Source organism: Aspergillus luchuensis, chromosome 3 (genome assembly GCF_016861625.1).
Source record: "Aspergillus luchuensis IFO 4308 DNA, chromosome 3, nearly complete sequence".
Lineage (NCBI taxonomy): Eukaryota > Fungi > Ascomycota > Eurotiomycetes > Eurotiales > Aspergillaceae > Aspergillus > Aspergillus luchuensis.
The window spans coordinates 177,693-199,839 of NC_054851.1; the positions used below are offsets into that span (position 1 = coordinate 177,693).

Here is a 22,147-nt window from a genome sequence, read left to right on the forward strand (position 1 = left end):
AATATTAACGTCCATTAAGGGTGAATGATCTTCCCGGACTGATAAGATCTTAACGTTTATAGATGGTTGCAAATACGGTACAAATCCTTATCCTCTGTATCCTCAATACTGGAAGTTCAACCATATGACCGATCGCTTCCATCAGCAGAAAACATACCACCTGTTGTGCCTTCTAGATCCCCTGTAATGCTAGCAGATTCCCAAGATCATTCCCAGATAATATGCCAGAAATCAACAACAAATTCCCCACCCTCCGCCAGCAGCTCCTGGAACCCGGTACTTTCACCTATTTGCCCAAGAACAGATACAATATAGGTTGTTACCAATGTCCTAAGAGCATCATTCGGCATTGTACCTTGATAAGAAGCCCGAACCAACTCAGCTACTACACCTATATCATCTTCGCACAGTGTGAAGCATGACAAGGTCATCGCTAGCTTATCCAGAACCAAATCCGCAAGCGAAACAATACCATACTTATCAGCTAAGATATATAGCTTCGTATGTCCAAGAAAGACAGGCGTAAAATCATCTTTAGGATCACAATTGCCCCTTGGGGCAAACTTTTCTTTTCTTTTGGATAAGACATTGTCATACGAATTCGTATATTGCATGCTGAGATTTTTGAACCTGTCCCGCAGATAGTCGCTCCAGATACTTTTTTCTCTGTAGGGTAATACACACCCATTAAAGGGATCATGGGTCTGCGCTACTTCTTCTTCTGGCTCGTCTTGTGCGACCGTTGCTTCGTCGACGTAATCTTCAGGAGGCTTTTCCTCTGATGACGGTTCGAGGCTCGAGTGGTAGCCTTTCTTTTTCTTCCGCGTGCTTTTCTTTGTTTTCGATGGAGAAGAGTACCCACTCCATTCGCCAGCCTCAGTTTGTTGCTCTGGCATTTCTGATGCTGATACAAGTGTCTGGTAAGACCTTTCCGTGCACGACGGTGGCGTATAGTCGCGCACGTAAGCGTACTCACACAGCCGAATAAATGTATCCTCATCAACCACCTCCGACCAGTCGACATGATGAGTCTTTGCCTCTAGCATTGGGCCGTTTAGGATACAGTCTAGTGTGGATGATAGGCTGGCTAGGGGGCCGGAGTGTATAGTGACTTCCTTCCTTGTAGGGCCGACGATGAAGGTGACGAGAGGAGACGAGACGTATCTGCTATACTATTAATATAAAGGTTCCCTTCTTCTATGGTTCATTTGGAGGATTCTGTTTGTTTGGGGTGACTTACATGCTAAAGTTGCTGTCCATTGTTGTGGGTATAGCGAGACTGATTATTGTAGCTTCGGGGGTTCTTGGATGAAGGAAGTGATGGTGGGGCCCTTATAGTAACTACATTCTAATATCACATGTAGAAGCGTGACTAGGCTGACACGTCACAGTCGGCAGTGCGGGGTTGTTGAATTACTAAGTGCCATTAACTTACTAACACGATAGCTATACAAGGATAATGACTGGACTGATTTTATGTAATTGCCTGAAATTGTAACAAAGGCTGAGTTGAATCAAGCCCCTTTGGCGGACACCAAGATTAGCAAGCAAGGCCGCAGGTAATTAAAGACTCTGGGCAAGAGAGGACTGCGAGCAAGAGAAGACTGGGGGCAGCAGAAGACTGCGGGCAAATGAGGACTGCGGGCGAGAGAGGACTGCGAGCAAGAGAAGACCGGGGGCAGCAGGAAACTGCGGGCAAGAGAAGACTGGGGGCAGCAGAAGACTGCGGGCAAATGAGGACTGCGGGCAAGAGAGGACTGCGAGCAAGAGAAGACTGCGGTCAAGAGAAGACTGGGGGTAATTAAAGACTGGGGGTAATTAAACACTGGGGGTAATTAAAGACTGGGGGTAATTAAAGACTGGGGGTAATTAAAGACTGGGGGTAATTAAAGACTGGGGGTAACCAAAGACTGCGGGTAAGTAGAACCCCTTCACCGGAGTCCTAGTCCAAAGATTATGCAATAAGCTAGCTCCAACTTCCAGGAACCAAATCAGCAGTTTCTGTGATCTTACCCAACCTTAATCTTGAACTTTTAGCCGGCGGCCGTACAGTACCGGCTACTTGCCAGATTTCCGACCGTACGTCATGTTTGCCAAGCAGAAAGCTAGTTCCGGTATGTTCTTGTATTTAGTCACGTGACAAATTCCTTACGTAGACAAACTTAGATGGGCATAAGGACTTTGTTGGCCGACCGAAAGGGAGCAGTGTGTCACGCGTGATACGCTATACCAACCTACGGTTTGACCTTGTTTATGTGTAATAAGTGTGATCCGAATGAAAAAATATTGCTACCGTACCTTGTTGTTCGATGGCGCACCTTCCAGGAATTGTTCATGGAGCGATAAGCAGCGGCAAGAACGACTGAAAGAACCTCAAAACCAACGAGTGACTTCGAAAATGGGTTGCAGATGGGCTTTCGGGCAGTACTTCGGTATATGTTCGACGTTGCTAAGGCAGGGGATGAGAAAGCAGGTAGTGGAGAGTGTCAACTAACATCGAAGGGAAAATGGTCAGGCCTACCAATTTGCAGCAATGATCATGAATTGAATTTGTTGCCAGGACTTATGGTTACGGTGGGGATGATCTCATTTCGTTACCATGCTGGTAGATCTAATAGTTTCTACTGTAGGCAGGGTGGTAGTGTAATGCACAATGACTTCTTTCGAAAGGAAGGACTATAAGGGCTACTATGAGCAATTATTGACCAGAAATAGAACATATCAAGATGATGCAGTACGCACCACGGCTGCCCCTCAATATTTGCCTTAACATTATCAAATGCTTCATGCGTCTTATTTCTTTGCTCCTTGTATTCAGAATCGCAGCATAGTTTGTGCGACCGGGATGAATCTAGAGCCTCAAGTGTACAGGTGGTTTCCTCATGAATTGAAAAAGAGGGATATAACATGTATTGTGATCATTACTGTAAGTCTTACTCAAAATCACATAACTTCTCACTACATGCCAAGCGACTTTGCTATCACACTAACCGGTTATGAACTAGCGCAATAAGCATAGGATCAAAGGGACATTCTTAAAGGAGTCTAAGTTAGCGTTAAGGTGACAAAAGAAAGGAGCCGAATTTCGAATGCGGGCCTATAAAAGTAGCATCCCATATTGCTGTAACTGTCATTCATCACTTTCCAGTTGCCTTTTTAGTACCATTTGAGTGTCCGTCTGGCTGGTTTGCACCTTTGGGGTTGGCAGATTTGCTCCGTAAAGTCTTTGCCATGACTCGAACCACGCTAGAATTGGATGTCGCCTTTGGTAATTCACTGGACGCTGCGCAGAAGAGAGGTGATGATTTGCTAAGCTGGATCACAACGGTGTGTAATGTCATACGATCGTTCTCTATGACTGAAAGGCGCGGAAATATTGTTAGAGCATTCTCATCCTGGGTGTTCTGTGCAGTTTGTGCCTCCGGTCGGCTGTTGTCGTCTAGAGTAAAGGGAAGCCAATACTCGTCAGGGCCTGGCTGTTCAAAATCTGGCTCATATCTTCGCTTGGCACGTCGTATGGGTTGCCAAACTCCTGCGGCCTTCCGCACGATGTTTTCCAAACTAGAGCGCATTGACGTACGTTGTGCCTCTGTCAGTAAATCGTCAAAGTATGACAGCACGCGACCAACGACAGTCTGGATAGTCGACGAAAGAGCTTTTTCTTGGGCTTGCGTATTAATTGACTGCAGGACAGACCGGCAAAATGATTCCTTCTCACTGTCTGTCATGGCAAGATCACCAAGAATTTTCCGAATACGGGCGTCTTCAGGGATGATGTAACATGGCTGAAAGATATATCTGTCGATCTCCCTGGCGAGGATAGCAAGAATAATTGCTAAGCGGATTTGTTTCGCTGGCGGGGTATTCGAACAAGGTAGGGGAATGTGGTGGTTACGGACGAGATCGCAGCGTTTTAGATTGGTCCACGCTGAGCCGTTCTGAGGAAATAGATCAGTCAGCCATAATTGATATCTTGCTGTCAAATACGTACCGAGATAGCTTCTGTAGTGAAGTCGACCTTGAACTGGGAGTACAGCTCTGTTTTGGCAAAGTGCCACAGGCCAGTGAAATCATCTATTCTGTAAGCAATTAGCATGCTCTAGCTTCTACTGTGTTACCAGGTGTCACTTACAAGGAGCCCTCGTCCCCTTCATAAAACCCAGAGGCAAATCCTTCGATCGTGTTGAGTCTGGCACGAGTGTTATCCAGCAGTTGTTGAAGGTTTGAATTCTTCTCCTCGAGTGCTTTTGCATTCTCCTTAGTAGTAGAAAGGCTATGTTTTAGTCCCGATTCTGCTGCCTTTAGTTGGTCGATGATAGTGTCCTTCGCCCTGAGATTACCCTGTAGAGCACTGATTTCCTGTTGCACCTGCACCAAAGCCTCCGTTTGTTTCCTGAACTCGGCCTTTGCTTTTCTTATCTGTGTTTCTTTGGTCTCCAGGGCTGCATTTTGTGCATTGATAAGGTTGTCTTTCTCTTGCAGGGTCTTTTGAAGCTCTTGCACACGACTTTGGGTATCTTGATGGCACCGCCTTTCTTTCTCATTCATCAGGAACATTTCGTTGATGGCTGTCTCCTTTTTCGAATCACAGTCTCTTATCTTTTTCTCAAGATCGATGACTTGCTCTTCTTTGGACTTCAGATGACTTCGCAGTGTCATGTTTTCGTCGTGGACTGTCAGAATCATATTGAAGCCTACTGTGGGAGATAAGTCCTTGAGTTGGGCAAAGAAGCCGAAAAATGCCTGAACATCAGGGGCCTGGGCCTCGGCCTCGGATTTCACTGATAAGGCGGTTGTAGTTGCGGAAGGCATTGCTGACAGGAAAGCTTCAATTGGTTCCCTTGCTAAGATAACAGAGTGAATCGGTAATAGTACATCATTTTCAAAATCCATGCCCTGAGCAGTTTGCGAGCTTGGTACTTATAGTGAGCCGCGGACCCTGTCCATTCTCTGTCATACTTGGAGCTCAGCTCTTCGATGCTACTAGCTCTCAAGTGGAAAGTAGTTTGGCGACTGAACTGCCCATTTGATAGTAAGCAATAGGTGGTATTGTTGTGGCATGGTCTGTATGGTTACCACACCTGTGGTACTGTCACTGCGCATCTGCGCACTCTTGCTTACAGGGTTGCAAGTTATAAGATTCTCGAAAGTATTCTGCTTTTGATCTGCTACAATCCACTCATATCTGACTAAAATCAGAGTGAGGCAGTCGGGTTGGAAAGATTAACACACGTTTGACTCACTAAGACTTACAGCTCAGCAAAGACAAAGAGGGGTTGTGCAACGTGTCGCTTATCCTGGCGGCGCTTTGACCCTGCCAACTTGGCTGAGTACTCCAGCAGTTCAATTGAACATAGTTTCTGTGGATCACTGACCCAGCGCATCTAATCGGAGCGCCCGGATATGTCGGGCTCCATTATCCAAGGCCATGCAGCACATTAAAGTCTACGCTCTGTTAATCATTGGCATGATTGAGACAACCACCAAGTAGAATCCCCTCCCATTAGAGGAGGGGCAATATCTAGCCTATAACTTTGCAACAACAGTATGACAGACGCTGGCCCCGCACGGAAAAAACCCGGTCGCCGGTGTAGTGGGATTGCGCGTAGGTCCGATCAAAGCAATTAATGTTAGGCCAAGAAATGAAGATGTCCTTGGAACAAATCTTGCCTTGTACATCATACAGCAATGAGACAACGGGATATTTAGCTCTACGCCACGCTTCTAAGATCATCCTTATGGTGCATCGATTTGGTGGAACGGTGCATCTGTTCCCTCAGATTACTGCTGCTCGCCTAAAGTGATTACTATGATTTTGTTTTCCGGGCAGCAGACCTTGGACAGGAGTCTGGCATGGATCATGATCGGTGGATCGCGATCCACATCCGCTCTCAATCCACGAAATCCAATCCAACATGGCTCGTTTTCATGTTAGGCGCAATATCTGAGGCCCACTCTTCAAGCCAGACCAGAGTCTTGTGTTCAGGAATAATCGGTTCGTCCAATAGGACTAACAGGATTATTCCGATCTAACCTCACCATCATTCGTCGTGACAGAAATAGTTCTTCGGGCGCCAAGACCCTGAAGTCCTGTGTTAATGGGCAATTAGTCTTTCCCTGTCCGCGACTGCGGGGTTGGCTGGTGTAGCCTCTGGCCGTGCCTCGGGGTCTGAAGTTTCGTCGCGGCCCCCGCTGGTGGCGGTGTCTGTTGGCTCTGTGCTTGGAGGCATGGTCGGAACAAGACTGAAACGATGAAGAAAATAAATCAGATTCCCGATATAAGATTATTTATGGGTGCGCCGGTACAGTATCAACTTGGAGCAGAGTGGTAAAGAAGAGAGAGTTGGTGTGGAAGAGAGCACGGCACTGAGCAATAAAAGGACAGCCTTGCGGCGGGTTACTTTCCGACGGTCCAGTTTCAACAAAACAGGCTTTTATTGGCCATGAGTCTGTCTGGCTGAGAATGTAATTGATACTAGCGTTGTCAGCACGACTCTTGGTGCGTCTGATTGATTTGCAGTGGATCCTCCCGCTTCAGCGCTTCAGCACTTTGGCCTCTCGTGCTGCCAAGGAACCAACTGTCGGTTCATGAGACACCTTGTCCCAGAAATGACATATCTTGAGAATCGCCTCGCCATGGGACACGCGTTCATGGGATCTACCTAAAACTGGGAGCAAACTTGCCAGCATGGCGCGGCTGGCAAGGAAGTTTCTGTTCTGAAGAAATAACATCTAGGGCGAAATTACGTCGCAAAGACATTGGATTACGGCTCATTTCTGGCGACTTCAGCAGGGATGGGGCTCGTAGAGGTAGAGCTGGTTTCTTTTACGGAGGATGGCTGGGACGGCAACGCTGACGTAAACCAAACCAAACCATCTCCGGTAGTTACAGTATCATATTGTCTTTGTTCGAGATGTGAGACAATTGAATATCGGCTCTCTTGTCTGCTTAGGAAAGATCCTATACTCTCTTCCCAGCAGAACACCTTGATACAATCTGGCGAGACGCCAGAAAACTCTAACCAAGGACGTGAAATCGGGAAGCAGGCCTAAATCTAGACTAGCGAATATTTAAAGGGGATTTCATTTCTACGGTCACACGTGGACGAACCAGTTAACTTCTCCATGGCTGATCTAATGTAAATATGCTCCTGGACCAGAGTATTATCCATAACATACTCAAAGATCGTGAGGGTAGTCCCCAAGGTATCTGACATTCAAGCGATGCTTGTCTACGGTGTGCCTTCGCCAATACATCTCGTTGTCCACCGACTCGTTGCAGTAGTTACAGTGACGATCGTCGAGATGCACGGCTCGGAAGTGTCGCAACAGACCTTTATGGCGGGAGTACTGCATAAGACGCCGATTGTCAAATCCCGCGGGGTTTCCATAGCATTGAAAGCATGCTCGGGGCTTCGCGGCAGTTTGGATGTCTTTGCCAGCCTCCTGCAAGGCAATTTCATGCCGTGAGGGCGACGGGGCAAGAAGAGGGGGTTGGGCCGGCGCCATAACTTCTCCGGGGGGGCTAGGCATCCGGGTGTCTTGAATCGGAACAATCCGCTTCGGCCGTCGACCTCGTCGCGGGCCACCTTCCAGAACATCACAATAGAGTCGAACGGCTTCGGTAGCCTCATTTCGCCGCTGCCACTCGATTTCCACCGACAAGGAGGTGGGCCAAGTCATGAGTTTACCTAGCAGGTGAATCTGCTGAGGAAGGAGTTGCTCTTCAGTTTGGAGCTGCTCCTTCGCCTCTTCGTCTAGAATTGCAGTGCCCGCCAGTTGCCGCTCAATATCAAGGACCGCCTGCTCCTCGTCAAATTCCTCTCGCACACGTTGGCGGAGCGCATACAAGAGTCGATTCCGTGTATTCGTGACATTCCGTTTCAGCTTGTCAAGCTTATCGAGCTTCCGGCCACTCTTTTTCTGACTGCGCTGAAGTTTTTTGGAGAACGCATCCCGCTTCCGAATGGCTTTCTGCAGCTCTGGATCGTGCTCCACGGTGGCCTTCTGCGCATCAGTGAGCTCTCGGGGCCGACGTCGGTCAATCCATCGTCCCATCCGGGTGACAGCCCTCATCATGTCCGAATCTGGCTTGAGTCCTCTCATCAACGCCTGCATATCAGTGCCGATGTGCCGAGGAAGGTAATGGTTCAGGAATGTTCGGATATCCGCGTGCTTCATGATCAAGTTCTGTTGGGCATCGCTGACAAGACCTAGCAATCACAACGGCTTTGAATCAGTATTGTATGACGGAAGGACGGGCAAGGTGGCATATTCCACAACTTACCGCTTTCATTCAGAATAGTGCCGCCACCGTACCGGAACCGATGCGTGAACAACGACCACTTAAAGCCGGCGATCTCGCCGAAGACCTTGAGCTGTCGGGATAGGGTATTTGTGGGAATGGGCTGATCGCGATGTATCTGAATCTTGCCGCGGACGCTCTTGACTTTGCAGAATACGTAGTGTTTAGCCTTGTCCCGTTTCAATGGGACTTCCATCTGCTGGCGGCCATCTTCCACCCACAGGCGTCGGAGGTCCCCCATGGACTTTATTCCCGGAGCCCGAAATGCATCATCATGAAAGAGAATCCCAAGAAGGAACGTATGAGGGCTCAGCATCAACGATGGATCATAGATAATCTCGGGGAGGGGGAAGGTGTTTCTGATGGGCCAGTCAGTAATGGGATTTCTAGTGCGGAAAGAAGCAGGAAGCTACATACGCTTGCGTCACACCCAGGTATTTCTTGGCAAATTTATACTTGATCTCCAGAAGGATTCGGGGGGGTCCACCATGAGGATCCCGTTGGATCGAACACTGTAGATGTTGGTACTGAAGACGACGCATCGCATTGATCCGATTCACCGTAAAGCAGGCCATTAAAGGGTAGAGACATTGCTGCATGCGCTGAAGACCAAGATCAAAACGTTTCTCCATGGTGCGCAGGGTTGTCTCCTGCAGGGGCACCACATCTTCGATATACATCGGAGTCTTTTCTTTCTCATCTGTATCTAAACCATGCTTCCTTGCAACTTTTCGAATACTCTGGGGCCAAATATGGTTAGCAATCCATTTCAAAGAGAGGCAAGTTCTCATCCCAACCTTTCTCATTCGCCGACCGAGCACATCGTCCATTGGCTCTTCCATGAGCTTTTCATAGTATCGGAGAAACGATTTCCAGTCCGTATCCAGAGCCTTGAATTTCTTGATACCCTTGAGCTTTCGACCATTTTTGCCCAGCTGCAACCGCAGGCACCAACGGACAAACATAGTCAACTCCTTTTGCCCAGCATCGCGAAGTGCAGTCGCTGGATCAGCCCACTTGCAGTCCGGTCGCGCTAACGCTCTGTATTTCTTCTCTCTCTTTCGACAATACCTGGTCATTTATTAGCCTGTACCTGATGCTTCTGTGCCACTGTACGGAATTTCGGCATACCGTTCCCATCGGTCTTCCATCCGCGTAATGTTCTTTCTGGTGCCGTCTGCATAACCGTCATCATCACTGTCTGACGATACCTCGGTATCCGAATCAATATCGGGGTCCGTGTCAGAGTCACTGGCAGAGTCACTATCACGGCAACTATTATCGCTGGAGCTGGTGTCTAAATGCTCGTCTTGTTTTGCGACATCTGCCAAAGCAGCTGGTTTTTGAGGTTTCTCCCGGGAACACCTTTTCTCTGAGCGACGAGTACGGCTGGCACTAACAACCATGCCACCTTCTCCAGAGCTGCAGTCTGAGTCCGTATTCACACGGCTTGATAAAGGAGATCCTTTACAAGTCTCATGAGACTTCCTTTTTAAAGATTTCTGCCTAGAGCGGTTCTGACGGGTTCGACCCTTGCCTCTTCGGCGAGTGGGTAGAGGCACGTCGGAGTCTGTAACATCTGTGATGTCCGTCTGGAAACCCGCACTTGCGGCGTCGTCCGAGTCTAGGCGGAAAGACGCATTGCTAGCGGTTCCGTCGTCGTCGTCGTTGCTGCTGTGGCCAGCGTCGTGATGGTGTGGGCGACGAGCCATGGTTCAAGGAAAGGAGTCGAGCGACCGGTCTACTGAAAAGAGAGACCAGAAGAGGGTAGAATCGCAAGGTAAGTGGCGGCAACGGCAGGCAGATAATATGGAAAGATGAGATGGCTGAGGAACATAGACGGGGAGAAGGGAAGGGGGGAGGAGTGTCACTTATAAGGGAAAGGTGACTGCTTCGGGGAGGGGGGCGCTTCACTCTGGAGGGAGCCGAAAATGGCTCCCTCAGAGGCTGACCTTCAAAGGTGAAAACGAGCATTGCTGTGGTTTGTTCAACAAAGCACCAGGAGTGGACAGTATCTTGCCGCGGGAGCTCAGTTGGCAGCAACTGGTGCCTGTCACGTGCCAGGAACCCGGTGCGTGGCCGAGATGGAGTCGTTATGCGCACGGCGGCTAAGTCAGCGGATGGGCTGGAGCAGCCGTTTTTGGCGTCATTTGCGGCCGAAAAGGGCAGCTCCAGCCCAAATTGAAATACTAAGATAGTAAATTATACTATATCTACTGTTTCTATCACACTTTATTAGATATTAACTAATTTATTACTTATTAGATTAAGTTACTGTAGCTGAAGTTTTATAAAGTAGTAATAATTATATTCAGTACATTATCCTGAATTATATAGTTAAGATTCTATATATCTTACTAGATTAACTGACGTGTATATACTTTAATATAATATAGAATTCTGGAGATCTGTATTCATGTAACAGTTATTATTAGATTATTCTTTTTTATCTCTAATAATATACTTTCAAAGATAATAATAGAGATACAGATAAGATAGAAGAGATCTTTTATATTATATAAAAATATCAAGATAAAATATAATTTAATAATATATATAAACTGGCAGATTTCTTTAATTTAAATAAGTAATTACTGCTGCACATAATTCTATACACCTATTTATAAATCTAGAGTAGTAATAAGACTTTTTATTCATTATATAGTAATCTACTGGCTGTGATATAAAAATATAGTTACCTGTTTGATTACACCTATTTCAGACAGACTGAGAATGCAGAGTATAAGAATAATTAGTATTTCCAGAATATAATACTTATTCTAATTTACTTTAATAAAGTTGAGCTGGTGTTCCAGAGTCTCTAGTAAATATTTATTAAAAAATCTATTCTTAAAAATACAGTAAGTCTCTCTTAACTCTATATTTTTATTAGGTGTGTCTAACTCTTATACTATCTAGTAAATAAGAATATTAACAGACTCTTAATTTAATAAAAGAACAGGGGATACAAGCTCATGTATAATATTAAATTATTATATATATTTACCCGCGCGTAAGCAGCTAAAAGTAATAAATTCATATAAACTCAGTGACTGGTGGTAGTGTACTTAATCCATGAGAATTTGGTTCTAGATATATTAGAAAGAGTTTATTGTATTTTAAAGATTAGAATAATACTCTTGTAGAAGATAAAGTATATATAATAATTTAATAATTAAAAACTCTATCTAATCAGTAATCTAGTTATTACTACTATTATCACTATCAAGAAGCCGGAGTTGAAAGAGATATAAATAATTAATTTCCTGAAAATCCATTAAAAATATTTAATAATTATAATAAATCCATTACCATGACTTTATTTTTAAATTTAAAATAAAATACTAGTTTTATTTAACAGCAAACCTGCAGGTTCTAGTATAATTTAGCAGATTCTGTTTTATATTCTATATTTTCTTCAATTTATGTTAATCAAAATCCTGAATAATTTTCTAGATTAAATTATACTATACTATAAATTAATAGAGACAAACTAGCTCAAAGAATATAGATCTTAAACTATTTTTATTATTTAAAAAAAATTATTCATAGCTTTTAATAATGATATTCTCAGTCTATTCTATATATAAGTACTTTTTATATAACTGTATATAGTTATAGCATCCTTATAAATTTAGCTCTATATTATGTTCAAGCTGTGCAGCTTAAATATATAATTTATAATATTTACTTAATTTTAGATTTTACTTTATTTTCTTTTTTCTTAGTTAATTCTGAATATACTGCTTAATCTCTTATTACAGTTATAGAAGATTAACAGATAATTTATAATATAAGACTGCAAAGCTTTTACTCCCGGGATTATAATATATTAAACCATATCTTTGATCTTAATACTGAATATAAATATAATTCTTAATCTTTTTTACTCTACATATCTAGCAATGGTGTGGTAAGAGTAGTAACTTAAGAAATTTAACTAAAATTTTAAGAAAATATTTTTTTAAAAGCAGACATACTACAGTATATATATAATTAAAAATAATTTATAATTCTAACTGGATTAATTACATAACTGATATTATTTCAGAATTACCTGCAAAAAATTTAGTTATATATTTATTATACTGGCTAAATTAATCTGCTATTATATAAATAAAGTTCTTAGATAAAATCACTGTTTCAGTCCAGGTATTTATATTATATTTAATCTAATATTTAAAATTTAAAATAAAGATAAAATCATATTTTTTTAGTATAAGAAGACCATAATAATTATATTAATTATAAGTCTGGCTATGATGATTTAATTCCAGGATTTTTATAATTATAGAACTTGGTGATATTACTACTGTAAAAATAATAATTAAATAAGAAAGTATTAAATACAAATCTTATAAAGTATATATAAATTTTTCTAGAATAATAATTAAATTACTTTTCTTGAATTCCATCTGAATATCTGCTAATCTGGTTTTAAGTATTTTTTCTACTGAGAATATATATTATACTATAAAATTATTAATCTTATTATTAAGCTTATTAATATAATAAGTAATCTTAAACTAGATTACTTGTAGCTGATTAGTACAGAGAATACTTAATATAATATTAATATTCAGAATAATTTAGATAATAAAATAAAGTATAAAATTCTTATATTAATAATACTTCTTAATATTACTAAAAGCATATTAAAAAACAATCTGTAGTATAACTTATATTATAAATTAAAGAAAAGATTATCTCCAGGAAAATCTATTATTTCTCCAGTTAACTTTATTATATATATGCTTGTTAAAGAATAATTAACTATTATAAACTTCTTATACTAAAAGCTGGATCATGAGATTTTCAATAACTATTTCAGAATAAATAATATTATATTTCTTAAGAGCCTGGGCTCCTGCTTTCTTAGTAATAAAAATTATTTTATTTATTATTTTATTAGAAAGATAACTAATCTCTCCAGTTAACTAGAAATAAAATTTCAGCTTATTAACTATATATACTGGGACAGCTACACTTAATCTAGAAAATTACTAAAAAAAGCTCTCCTATACAAATAAAATATCTGCTATATAAAAAGATATTTTAAATATATTAAAAATTAATTTATTATTAGTCTAGTTATAATAAACCAGCTAGCTGTAATTTTAAACCTAGATATAAAATATCACAGTCCCTGTTTATTAATATTAGTTATATCCTGGAAATAAGAAATAATAATTATATTATAAATTTATATATTAGAAAGAGCATTATCCAAAGTATTTTTATATAAAATTTCTTTTTTTTTAATTAATATCTAAAGATTTAATATATTAAACATAATATTTCAGGGTCCCGTTGACTCTGGTAAATAATTACTAGTAAAATCTTTAAAAATATTTAAAATTAATTAATATAACTTCCATTCTAATAGCTTCTCCTGGTCAGAAGTTTCTGTTTTATTATATTAAAGCAGCATTGGAGAATGAATAATATAGTAATAAATATATTTAAATATATATATAAATATTTTAAATGATTAATTATAATCAATATACTAAAATTAAACAATATTTTTTCTTATTTTACTTTTTATATATATAGATTATCAGCTTCTTTCTCTGCTGTGTCTTTAGGCAAATAATTCAAGTCTCAGTCCTCTTCCTTGGATTTATATTTGCGCTTTCCATATTAATTCCAGCTTACAGTATTAGTGGTTTCCTGTTAATACATGAACATCACCAACAATGATCTACGAGGCCGGATAGTGAAGCTGTCAGAGTAATAAATACTAAATTTTAAAAGAAAGTCTAGATATAGTATTTATTATATAGAATTCCTTTATTTCATGTTTACAAAACAGTCTAATATAACCTTATGTAAGGAAGATACATCATTTATAACATTTCTGTGGTTCAAGCTCAGCCAATAATTCGGGTCTCCGTAGGAGATTTAAGTTCTCTGGATGTGGATCATCGAAAGTTTGCTTGGTAACATAGGACAAATAGTAAGCTTTTGTAACCTGTCTAGCGTCCATTCAACTATTAAACTTCGCAGGCCCAGCTTTGGTTGGTATCTAGATGCACAATATGTTCTTTTTATCATTTAATTCACATTAGCAGACCCATTAATTTGCTGTATATATAGAACATAAACAGCAGACAATATATCATAAAGTATAGTAGTAAATAGCCTTTTCATAGCTAGATCTGATTTATACTTTATTCTACTAGAATAAAACCCCAGCACTAAACAGATCTTATATTATATAAATTATATTATTCATATTTTTTTCTATATTACTTTCTCCATGAAAGAGTAAAAGAGCTGAGTAACTAGATATTCTATACTATTAAGAATAGTATACTTCTTTACTAAACAAGAATTTATTACACACTGTAAAATAACTATAATAAAAGATTATAAAGTCTCCAGGTATTATACAATTAATTTATATATATTTCTTATTACCTGCCGCAGTTCACTTAATTATCCAGTCCGGGCCTTCATTTGGATCTAATCATTACTAATCATTAAATATATATTATAGATAGGAATATTATATTTAATATTAAGACTAATATCTTTGAGGAGATTTCAGATCCATATCAAAATAAAATCTGGTATAAATATATCCTGGAAGTCTTTACTATAATTCTTATATAGATTTTATAATAGAATTACAGATATATAGCAGTATCCGGCTGCTAGTTAAACATAGTTTTTATAACAGTTTATTTCTAATCTATAATATTCCTGAAGCACTTTAGCACTTAAGAATATAAGATTATTATTACTAAGCTGAAGCCACTAATTTATAGTTACTAATAAAATATTTACTAATATTATATCTATAATACTATATAAATCCATCATATTGGTTTTACACACTTCTTGGAGTTATTCAAATAATATAAACTTATTAATCTTAAATATTCTTTTATAAGATAAAAAGAGAATACCAGATAGTTAAGAATAATAAATTATATCTAGAGAAATAGATATTGCCCAAAATTTAGAGATTTAGACTAAGCCTTAACTTACTAATTAAAGACCAGCTGGTATTACTAATTCTAACTAGCTATAATTTAAACTAAGTTTCAGTCTATCAAAATACCTATTGCAAATTTATCTCACTAATAACTTTAAAAAAAAGTAAAAGTATTAATATTATACTCTTGAAAGCCTTTACAGTTTATTAAATATAATAGTATTATAATAATACATTTTCAGCCTGTGAAAACACTAAAAGAAATATATATCTTTATCTATTACTCAGCTTATAAATATTATATAATTGGATGAATACTAACATCCTTCTGTTTCCAGGGAACTGAGACATAAGATTACACTTCAGATACTATGTATTCTTCTGAAAGCAGTTAAAATTAATAGTAGACCAATTTACTCAGATATATAAACTTTCAGCATAAATCTTGATTTCCAATGACGTTGCCCTAATCCTCTCAAGAGCTATATGCCCGCCACAACATGTCTCTAGTCTGTTCAGCAGTCATCAAGATACTGACCCCTTCCAGGACCAGGAACTTTCCAACTGAATTAGATAAAGGCGCAAGGAAGCATCGAGAGACACTGTCGCAGGAAGACTCAAGTTGTGGGTCTTATGCATTTGAAAGTCTAACAACAGTCTTGCTATAGCCGTTGTCAAATAACATGGAATGATGTCTCACTGACGCGAAAAATAGAACATTCTCGCCACCAGTTGTCTAGAAACATGTATATTGGAATATCATTAATCCATTACTATCCTCTGGGGGTTGTCCAACTACTGTACTGACTCTGTGTTTATCAACATCATGCTAGCATTATGAATTATTATATCTATACAGAAGATAGCAATAACTTTTAGACTGATATAAATTTAATCAAGTATTTATGAAAGCAGCACCACACTGATTTTATCAGAAAACCTGGACACCCGGGAATCATGGACAACCATGGATATATCTGGTATTACTTCAGATATGAACAGTCTATAAGTAATTATAAAAGTTTTAACTCTGACTGATCCATACTGAGCCATCTTAAAAATTATTACTAAGATCTTACAGCTTCTGTCTGTGAGTATTAGCCTGAAATACTTTAAATATTATTATACACATTTTGCTTCACATAAAGGTTCGGATTGACTGACAGAATCTGTTGTGGGTCAAAGTGGATGATGTTGACAATGATGAAATTCTTAGGCTGACCCTCTTGCCGTAAGCATGACTTCAGCTTTCTGTTACCGACTCATTTGGTCCAGAGGACAAAGGTGATAGCGGCGAGGTTTCGTATAGTGACCCGTTATGGCTGTTTCTTAGGCCCCGTTTTCGAAAAAAAAAAAAAAAAAAAAAAAAAAAAAAGTTGGATTGATCTTAGGCAGAACACATTAGCCATAAGATCAGTTAGTTTCCGGTATGATTAATCATATATCATCACTACATAAGCGCACATCAGAGCCTTCCATTGAAGGTCTTTGGTCGTTCAGCGCCCTCTTCCGCGGGCGGTACGGCAAAGAGTCCCATTGTGGGAACACGGCGTAGGCGTCTACGCTCTTGACCTGTTCTGAAAATTATTTCCTGAATGTTGAGTTGCGCGCTCACAATGCCAGTAGATATGGGTAATTTAGAAAGTGCGAAGGGATAATTGTATTTGAAAGGGGTAAAGGAACGGACAGTATGTCATGGTGTCTTTAAGAATACTGGTAACGTTCACAGAAATCTCAACGCGTCAGTACCCGAATTTCTAGTTTGTCTGACGCCAGAGAGCGGGGCAGTTTGGGTCAAGTCCTGCCCCATGTTTAAAATTACTGTCACGTGAATGGTCATCTGGAACATGGGGAACCATATGGATGTAATACTCTAGGCTAATCCGATATAGTTGTACTGATATGGACTCCTGCATGCTCCGTCATATCTTGAATGTTATCTATCATCACTTCCATCCCAATATCCTCACAGATGTCCATAGCTGACTTCTGGAGTAACATCTAGTTTATTCTCTGCCGGCTACACGGGTTTTCTGTTTTTTTTTTTTTTTTTTTTTTTTTTTTTTTTAAAAAAACGGAGTCTGACCTTATACTGGCATGAGTAGATTTCGCCAGCTCCCATACGTCTTTTCCGGGGGTGTATCCGTGGTACGCGGTGTGGCTCCCGTTCGTGAGCTGCGTTGAATCTTTATAATAAATAGTCAGGTGCCAACCATTTGGATCTTCCTGGTGTCTACCATTGATGCTGGTAGTATTGTGAGATCCTGACCTGACCAGGTATACTGTCAGCTGCTGCTTCGACTATGGAGGAAGGAAATGATGCTTAAAAATGATATATCTGCTGGCGGAGTATTTGCCCGTGGTCGGGATATTTGATGTACCTGATCAGGATTGCTTTTGGGTATAACTTTCGGTCCCTACCTGTTTGGTATGCGAGGGTAGCCATGTTCCATGTTCAAAAGCTTGGGATTGTTAGGTATAATTTCTCTGTAGAAATTATACTTGACTAGAATTCACAGTCGATATTGCTGCATCGGAGGTTTGTCAGTAGATAGGCTATGGCAGAGAGGAATAAAGCTAATATTAGTCTTCTATGATAAGGACATGCAACGATATGGACAAGGTTTTATATATGCTACTTTGCAGAAGATGACTATTAGGAATTGTAAGTTAAAAGTCCTAGAAAAATATAGTTTTTAAAGACAACGGTGCAATTGGCTTTCCAGCGACAGAGGTAATGTGAAAGTATTATATTGAGTTAGTTTGCTAAATAGTGCAAAAGATGTATATATATGCGTAAATCCGCGGAATTACGGGCTAAATTGTGTAATGGTCAGGTGCTCTGCTGCGCCAAGAACCTAGAATGTACTATGTGTCGCGACGAGTATTTTATCATCTGGCTGTATATATAGTCATGCATGTTGCTCTCCATTATAAAGAGGTTAATAAATTTCAAGTCCTGCATGAGTGATGTAGCGTATATTAACTCGTGGAGGAATATGAATTTCTGCCTTAACTGTTCCAGGCTCTTCTTGATTAATGTGTCGCGTCTCATGAAGTTATCTTTCCACCCTAACTGTCATTATTATAATGAGGATACTAATGAAACAGGTTTAGTGATTAATAAGTAGGCTTAGTATGTTTTCACCACCTCATCTTTTGGTGAGAATTGTTAATGAATTACATATAAAAAACCAACTAGATTAGGTAAGGCTAGATTATTACATGACTAATCACTGAGATGCTATTCCTATTAAGATTCTGCGGACAGAAATTACTATAATACAATTATTATTATAATAGTGCAGAACCTTTCTATTGTGCACGCCATGCACCGCTCAATATTCGGCCGGTCTGATTTTCTGCCGATAGAATTATGCTCAATATTTTGCTGGTTTGTTTTTCTGCCGATTAAATTGTAGCAGTTTTCACCGCTCAATATTCGGCCGGTCTGATTTTCTGCCGATAGAATTGTGCTCAATATTTTGCCGGTTTGTTTTTCTGCCGATTAAATTGTAGCAGTTTTCACTGCTCAATATTCTGCTGGCACTTTGTTTATACAGACTACTCCCATACCGTGCGAATTTCTGCCGGAACACCGCTTCTTAGTCTACTGGTTCTAATGGGCACATGTACTGGTTGATAGTCTGCCAGTACAAATTTGAAACGCGTCGCGAGATTTCCTGTTGATCTGACTAATTACGAACATTGATTTGAACTGTCTCCCAGTATATAGTTTTTAGGTGTCGTATCATTATTCTGAGGATATATGTAATCTGCGTCTGTCAGTCCCAGTACGACAAGTGATTTACAAACGAACTTACTGCTTGCTTCGGAACTACATATATTTGGCATTATATCACGTTGCTCTGTCTCAGGTAAGACTCCTGGTTCGCATAAATCAATTTCTGCGTTGTGGTATTCTATCTAGACATTAGCTCTCGCTAAAACAGTTATCAATGGGACGAACTTCGAAGGAACGGCTGTGTGCTCGCATTTAGTGGCAGTTTTACTACGGTTCTTCGAATGGAGTCACGCAGGATCCAGTTCGAACGAAAAGCTCGTCTTCCTAGATATTCTTGAGTATTATCCACAAGCCAATTAAACTCTTTGTCTGGAAGAGAAGAAAGGCCATTGAAAGAGAGCATTAAAAATAATTGCGTGTCGCAGTTTAGTTTCAAAAACTCGTTCCACCTTGGCGTACAATCTCCCGAAAGCTTTTTGACATTGTAAGTGATTCGCCGGACTGGTAAATCCCGTTCATGCTTAACAAGCTTGGAAACAGAAGCAAGCCTGATTAGCATGGGTACCTCGTCTGCAAGCATGTTAAGTCTGTTTTGCAGTGCAGTGCCGATTTCTTCTTCGAAATCTTCGAGTTGCAGAAGACTTTTGTGAAATTCTTCAAGTCTATCGAAGACGTTTTCAATCATGGCGTGCGCGTGGTGTGAATTGGTTTCGAAGCAGATGTATGTGAATAATAAAATTAGGGAGCTGGAGTACGAAAGGAAATAGCGAGCACAAACTCTGTTTTTCAATGCCAAATGGGCTTGATTGAGAGCTGATTATTTTTACCCCGCCTTTGGAGTTTTACAATTGAACAGCAGACACGTGGCTGTTTGGTTAGAAACAGTGGTATTCGTGAGAACGGTTTTCATCGTTACAGTTACAGAGCATGTTGACGTGGCGACGTCAAATCTCAGCCAATCATAGATGTTGTCTGAATAATGACTAATTGGCCAAGACACGAGCGCAGTCTTCTAAGACGACCGCGACCTTTCCCTTGGTTTACTATTAATTATCATCATCATCGCCTCTATCCATTCGTTGACAGGTATAAGTGTCTCTACAGCACACACATTGTCAATTAATTTTCCTTCGCGGACTATGAATCTTTTCTCCAAATCCTCATACCGGATTCCTAGGTTACCACCCAGGTTACTAAGGAGAAACATGAGCTCTAGCAGCAGTCGCAATCTGTTTGAATACACGTCGGGTCGGTTCTTGTAAGCACCTGCTGCTTACCTAAGTTAGTCTGGCGATTGCGTTTTACTGAAATCTATGGTGCCTTAGATTCAACGAAAAACTTCGTCGAAGTGAACGATATGTACCATTCGATATCGATGCGCTCTTGAATGCTATATGCAATGCTGTCAGTCGAAATGCCGGTGACGTAGCTTCATTTCTAAGATCGCAGAAGGGGGGTTCAATCGGATTCTTCAGGCTACTTTCAAAGATGGTTATGCAGTGATTGCTAGGATACCATATAGAATCACCGTTCCAGAACATTATGCTGTGGCTAGTGAAGCCGCGACACTTGACCTTCTTCACTCCAATGGCATTCCTGTCCCCAAGGTTCTCAGCTATGCCCCCAACCGTGCGAATCCTGTCGGTACAGAATACATGCTGATGGAAAAACTTGAAGGCGTGCCATTGAGCACTCAATGGTTTACGATGGATAATAAAGCCAGGGTAAAGATTATGAAGCAAATAGTCGACTTGGAAAAGCAGTTCATGAGTATCCGCTCTCCGGCTAGCGGGGGTTTATATTATCGCAAAGACTTAACACAATTGCAACGTGCAATCTCCCTAGCTGTGCAAGATGACCAGCGCGGCCCTAGCGAAATTGTGGTTGGCCCAACAGCGCAGCATGAATGGTGGTACAAAGAAAGAGCACGCTTGGAAATTAATCGTGGCCCATGTTCGTTAATCACTTTTGCTCTGCACGAATGGTCCAGTCGTATTGACAATAGATTTAGGGATTGATTTTCGCTCAGCCTTTGAGGCTCCTGCAAAACGTGAACTTGAATTCTGTAAACAGTTCGGCAGACCTCGCCTTCATGTTGAACGATATTTGCGTCAGCTATACGAGTTCAAGGAAGCACAGCCGGCAACTCACATACAACTTCTCCTGGACTTTTTAAGGTTGATACCTCATCTGGAAGTCCCTTCAGACCATCGCTTCTCTCGCCCTACCCTTCGGCACCCAGATTTTTCACCGAATAACATTTTAATTAACTCCTCCAATGATATATCGGGAATTATCGACTGGCAACATGCTGTTATTTTGCCGCTTTGTTTATGCGCCGGTATACCAGATTATTTTCAAAACTGGGGAGATCCTTTGTCGGAGCGACTTGCGAAACCAGAGGTTCATATGCCAGACAATTTCAATCAACTGAACAAATTTGAGCAAGCGACAGTTCAAGAGACTATACGGAAACGCCTCGTCCATTTCTATTATGCTGCGCTGACTATGAATCAAATGCCAGATCACTTCGATGCATTGAGGGAGGAGAATTTAATGCTGCGTGCGAAATTATTTAAACGTTCCAGTGCGCCGTGGGAAGGTGATTCATTGTCCCTCGAATATGCTATATTTCAGGCCTTTACAAATTGGCCTATGCATTTCGATGATATGGAACCTGCAAGTGCCGTTACGTGTCCAATGCAGTTTTCAGAAAATGAGATCCAACGCATCTTAAAAGACCATGATCGAGAACAAGAAATAATGGAAGAGCTATCGGAAATGAGAGATCTGATAGGTATTGACGCTCTTGGCTGGGTTCCTGATGATGAGCAATTAGGACGGTCGAAGGACGTCGTACGGCAGATTAAGGCAGGCTTAGCGGAGCACTGCAACACAGAACTAGAGCGGACTGCGTTGCAATCTCATTTTCCCTTCGATGATCATGATGAGGATGGCTAGAGAGTTCAGGATATGTAGCTCATTGAACCAACTGTCAATAGATTCGTCGCCACTCAACTTCCGAGCAGACCGGGTTATCTTGCATGAAGTGCTGAGCTGAACGGGAGAAACGAAAATAACGCCGAACACGTGAAGGAACTTCTTACTGTGTAGCGTAATAGAGGGCACAAAATATTGTATGAGTGCATGGTGT

At 40.6% G+C, this 22,147-nt stretch overlaps 4 protein-coding genes across 4 annotated transcripts; 1 reads left to right on the forward strand and 3 right to left on the reverse strand.

The window, feature by feature from the left end:
* Positions 1–206: 206 nt before the first annotated feature.
* AKAW2_30050A (uncharacterized protein) lies at positions 207–1,260 on the reverse strand (the record flags this gene model as incomplete). Its single annotated transcript, XM_041686520.1, has 2 exons — positions 207–1,164; positions 1,241–1,260. The coding sequence occupies 2 exons, from the start codon at positions 1,258–1,260 to the stop codon at positions 207–209; spliced, it is 978 nt and encodes a 325-aa protein (XP_041540497.1).
* A 1,877-nt stretch (positions 1,261–3,137) lies between these two features.
* AKAW2_30051A (uncharacterized protein) lies at positions 3,138–4,893 on the reverse strand (the record flags this gene model as incomplete). The annotated part of the gene is made up of 3 exons (XM_041686521.1): positions 3,138–3,938; positions 3,992–4,079; positions 4,133–4,893. 3 exons carry the CDS (start codon positions 4,891–4,893, stop codon positions 3,138–3,140), a joined length of 1,650 nt encoding a protein of 549 aa, XP_041540498.1.
* Positions 4,894–7,179: 2,286 nt separating this feature from the next.
* AKAW2_30052A (DUF3435 domain-containing protein) lies at positions 7,180–9,384 on the reverse strand (the record flags this gene model as incomplete). The annotated part of the gene is made up of 3 exons (XM_041686522.1): positions 7,180–8,213; positions 8,288–8,664; positions 8,723–9,384. 3 exons carry the CDS (start codon positions 9,382–9,384, stop codon positions 7,180–7,182), a joined length of 2,073 nt encoding a protein of 690 aa, XP_041540499.1.
* Positions 9,385–20,648: 11,264 nt separating this feature from the next.
* AKAW2_30053S (uncharacterized protein) lies at positions 20,649–21,954 on the forward strand (the record flags this gene model as incomplete). The annotated part of the gene is made up of 2 exons (XM_041686524.1): positions 20,649–20,946; positions 21,005–21,954. The coding sequence occupies 2 exons, from the start codon at positions 20,649–20,651 to the stop codon at positions 21,952–21,954; spliced, it is 1,248 nt and encodes a 415-aa protein (XP_041540500.1).
* Between the last annotated feature and the right edge of the window lie 193 nt (positions 21,955–22,147).